At 43.7% G+C, this 4,763-nt stretch overlaps 1 protein-coding gene across 1 annotated transcript; it reads right to left on the reverse strand.

Annotated features, from left to right (window-relative positions):
* Positions 1 to 543: 543 nt before the first annotated feature.
* LOC120051564 (neutrophil cytosol factor 2-like) lies at positions 544 to 4,548 on the reverse strand. The gene is made up of 8 exons (XM_038998507.1): positions 4,375 to 4,548; positions 4,204 to 4,286; positions 3,763 to 3,871; positions 2,124 to 2,261; positions 1,779 to 1,886; positions 1,501 to 1,560; positions 985 to 1,022; positions 544 to 703 (listed from the first exon to the last, which is right to left on the reverse strand). The coding sequence occupies exons 1-8, from the start codon at positions 4,546 to 4,548 to the stop codon at positions 544 to 546; spliced, it is 870 nt and encodes a 289-aa protein (XP_038854435.1).
* Between the last annotated feature and the right edge of the window lie 215 nt (positions 4,549 to 4,763).

Consider the following 4,763-nt stretch of genomic DNA (forward strand, 5'->3'; position numbering starts at 1 on the left):
AAGATAAGCTTCAGCAAAGCTACCACCTCGTCCTCGAATTACGAAACACCATCGCAGGTGGAAGCTAGTAGGCCTAGTTATGCAGCAGCTAGCACTAGCAGCCTCCCAGTCCCGACAGAGCCCTCACTGCCCTGGCCCGGCAATGACAGTGGCCTTGTTCCTCCTCTTCTTCCTCCCCTCAAGAATAGTGACAGTTCCTCTAGTGATAGTCCCTCCTTCTCCTCCTCTCCCAGAAAACCAAGCTGATGACTGCCAGAGACCCAGCGGCGCTCATGAGAGAAACCTCCATTCTGTGAACACTGGTAAGCCTACGAGTGATGGAACGGATAGCCCCGACAGCATGGAGTCCAAGTTCCAATGTGTAATATAAATAGTCTACCAGTTAAATACTGTATACAGCTATAGATAGGCTAGTAGGCTATCAATTGCCAGACAGCTCTTGTAGGCAGCAGAGCCTCGTATGGAATGTGGACGTATTGCATTGTTCTTATGTGCTTTGTAATTCAAGCGTCATTGTTAGCTTCTACTATGGAGTAGCGGCCACTAGTTACAGGGGTCTTTCACCTGTCCATCGTGTATGACCGTGGCCAGTCCATCTCTTTCCATATCACTGAAGACAAACACCATGGCTCCCCCTGGCACCGTCAGCTGACCAGGGCCCCCGGATATGTAGGGGGTACGCAGACGCATGTAGCGAGAATCCCTATGGGGAGGCAGATACACCATTAGAAGTAAAGGGTAAACATGCACACTACCATGCTTTTCTCACTTGTAGTGCAGAGAGTGAAAAACCTAAAATAAACACACCCAATTTTACTTTTGGACACCATGTCACTCAATCCACCATATTAACAATGAACATCTTCTTTTGGATTCAAATATCAGCTCTGAGCTTTTCCTATGATGTCCCTGATCATTTTTTCTGCTCCAATGACATTAATTTTGGGAACATAATTAAATGTCTGCGTGAATAATGTAACTTACTCCACTCTATCCACCTTGGGCTCGTAGTATCCAGGTTTCTGTTCCAGAGGACAGAGTCACAGTCAGAGGGAGAGGCAGAAGACATGGGCTTTGGGCTGTGTCCCAAATGGTACCCTATTCCCATTACAGTGCACTACTTTGGGTGGGGTGGGGGGGGGGGCGCAGAAAATAATAATAATAATGTGTACATTGCAAATTGACCACAACTAATCCCAAAAAGAGATTGTATTTGAAAATAACAATCATTTCATACCTTGATTACATTGAGACATACAGTGTGTCTATTTTTTTTATTTGTGGGAATACTTGGGAACAGATTTCCTAAAATAAAGTCAAATTCTGCTGAGCTACTGGTAATTTTACAGTAATTTGTTACCCAAAACTGTATTTTTTCAAATATTTGAGGGGATTAAAAAAAAACGCCTGTTGCCGACCCCTGAAATAGTGTGTCATTTGGGACGCACACAAGGTTCTGTGTAATTCCAATGCTATTCTAACAGCATTATTCAGCCTTACCTGAACCCTGAGAGGTTCAAATCCACCAAAGTCATCATTGGGAATCATAGAGGAAATGACCTGAAAGCACAGGAAAGGCCAATCTGTGATTAAATCTGATTCAATTGACACACACACACACACACACACACACACACACACACACACACACACACACACACACACACACACACACACACACACACACACACACACACACACACACACACACACACACACACACACACACACACACACAGAGAGAGAGAGAGACAGAGGGTGGTGTGGATTTACTGTACCTTTGGTTTGCCCAGGAAGTCTCTCTCTCCCAGCTGTTCTACGTCCTGTTTCCTGGGGCGGAACACCTGCCCCTCTGGCACCAGGAGGACAGGCAGCACCTCTCCCCTCTGGGGATGGACACACACGCACGCGCACATACAAAGAGAGAGAGTAACTCAGCACAAAGAGAAATGTAGCCATGTAGGACAGGACACCACACACCATCATGCCAATGTCAAAAGATTATGTGGGGATATAGCCAGGACTCTTTCCTGGCCATGTGACTTGATCATTGAGAAACAACCTCTGGTCCTATGTGGGGAGATTCCGATGTCTTAAGTGAATGTTTCTGATAGTGTACTTACAGAGATCATGTCTAAAGCCACCTCCATGTTCCCTCCTCTCCCCCCTCTTCCTTTCTCCTGGGAGGCTGAGATCAGGATGTCCCGGGCTTTGTCCAACTGGTCCAGTCTAGAGTGGACAGCTGCTGTGTTATACAAGACCTGGACAACCATAGAGAAACTGTCACAACTGGCACCTTATTCCTTATATAGTGCACCAGATTCCCTATCTAATGCACTACTTTTAACCAGAGCCCTACGTGCACTGGTCAAAAGTAATGCAGTATAGGAATACGGTGCCATAATAACAAAATCAAATCAAACTTTATTTGTCACAACACAGCAAGCCCTTAAGTAAGCATTTCATGGTAAGGTTGTATTCGGCGCATGTGACAAATAAAGTTTGATTTGATTTTGTTTTACACTCTCCATATGCTCACACAGACAAGTAATACTCAACAGCAGCCCATGAGAGCGCTAAATTATGCTGCAATTGAAAACTTTGGTGACGCCTCATCTCTTAACAAAAATATATAGATTTGTCTGGGTGCTACAGCCAATACGTAGTTCAACTTGAATCAATAAAGGTCTCACAAATGTGGTTAATAAACCAAAAATAATAAACATTTGTTCTAGCTGATAGATTTGGGGAAATACATTCCTATGTCAAGAATGCCTTCGCCTGACAGACAGACACATAGTCGGTAGCCCAGATTGAGACAAACACAGCCACAGGTGTACATGGGGTAGGAATGTGTAATATGTCTTATCTTCATTATGAGAGGTATTTAATATTGTGTAACCTCAGAAACTTTCCCCCCTTCCTTCAATGAGGCTTTTTCAAAGATCCCTACCAGGTGGTGTATCTGGCTTCTGAACTGCACAATGAAAGTGTTGACATATTGGAACTGGGGATTATTCTCAGTCATGAATTTCTCCGTGTACAGCCCAAATGGCACCCTATTTCCTATATAGTGCACTTCTTTTGACAAGAGCCCTATTATAACAAGTCACATGACCATAATTTGTGCCCTTTAAAGAGAATAGGGTGGCATTTGGGATGCAAACTTTATTTAAATATCTGACACCATTATATCTGACACTATATACATTTGGATTGTCATAGATCCATTTACAATCGTGTTTAATCATACTTTACTCCACTACTGGTACCTGGTGCACACATATAAGGTAAAAACGACACCTACACAGAGATCCTATTAGATTAGAGTTCTAATACAGTATGTCATTCTATGTACATCTATAAGACTGTGGTGTAAGTCTACACCTATAAGTTACAAGTCCACCTATATGATCACGGTGTTGGTATGATACAAGTCCACCTATAGGATCACGGTGTTGGTATGATACAAGTCCACCTATATGATCACGGTGTTGGTACGATACAAGTCCACCTATAGGATCACGGTGTTGGTACGATACAAGTCCACCTATAGGATCACGGTGTTGGTATGATACAAGTCCACCTATAGGATCACGGTGTTGGTATGATACAAGTCCACCTATAGGATCACGGTGTTGGTATGATACAAGTCCACCTATAGGATCACGGTGTTGGTATGATACAAGTCCACCTATAGGATCAAGGTGTTAGTATGATACAAGTGTATGCCTTTAAGAGCATGGTGTAAGTCTGTTGTACCTGCCAACTGTAGAGCTTGTAGCGTAGCCCCAGCTGTTTGTAATCAATGACCATGTTCCCTCTCATGTGTTTCAGAGCTGAGATACAGTCATTCAGAGCCTCCTCCAGCCTGCACACACACACACACACACACACACACACACACACACACACACACACACACACACACACACACACACACACACACACACACACACACACACACACACACACACACACACACACACACACACACACACACACAGCAGCAAGGAGATGTCGGATATAATGGTTATCAGCTAAATGTCTCTTGTAATCTAAAGAATGAATAAACAGTAATTTGCCTTCATAGGTTAACCAATGTCTAAAAACTGTACAGACTCAACCTGTTGTTTACTTTAATAAAAGACAGAACATCAGTAGACCGAAGAGGAACCATAATGTTGTACAGTGATCAATTACCTGCTAGCCATCATGAATGCTCCAGCTCTTTGGAAAAAGCCAACTGCAAGTCGCTCATCCTTTGCTATGGTCTGGTCTAGAGCCTTGGCAACACAGGGTGACATAAATATGACACACACGTGCACACCCATACACTCCAGATATTGATCAATCACTCTCCTCCAAACTGACCTGGATGGCAGGCTCCAGCTGCCCCAAGGCGAGGTGAGCAGAGGCGGTCAGAAACAGAGTCCGGGAGGTAGGTTCAGTGATCTGGTTGAGTTTAGACAGGGCTCCCTGCCAGTCTCTGGCATCCACTGCCTTTACCGCCTCATCCCACAACCGCAGAAACTCTGTGTACAACATCCTCCTCCTGTAATAGGAAGTTTTATATAAAGGACAAGTTATACCACAAACAAGTTAGGACAAGTGGGAAGCAGAAGAATTGTATACACTGCAATTTTAAAGAGAATCTGGTCCATCCATTTTCACTCTTTTAAATGATTGATATAGAGCCATTGTAGTGTATATCGCCTCTGTTGTTTTTCAAAACCCAGACAGCCTAATTAACCAATAACCTT

This window comes from Salvelinus namaycush, chromosome 1, assembly GCF_016432855.1.
Source record: "Salvelinus namaycush isolate Seneca chromosome 1, SaNama_1.0, whole genome shotgun sequence".
In the NCBI taxonomy this organism is placed as follows: Eukaryota; Metazoa; Chordata; class Actinopteri; order Salmoniformes; family Salmonidae; genus Salvelinus; species Salvelinus namaycush.

Excerpts from the sequence above, each read along its gene's own strand:
- LOC120051564 (XM_038998507.1), bottom strand. The coding sequence starts at position 4,548 with ATGTTGTACACAGAGTTTCTGCGGTTGTGGGATGAGGCGGTAAAGGCA. Across the intron at positions 4,287-4,374 it reads AGCTGGAGCCTGCCATCCAG|GCTCTAGACCAGACCATAGC; the intron begins GTCAGTTTGGAG and ends TGTGTTGCCAAG. Across the intron at positions 1,561-1,778 it reads ACTTCCTGGGCAAACCAAAG|GTCATTTCCTCTATGATTCC; the intron begins GTACAGTAAATC and ends CTGTGCTTTCAG.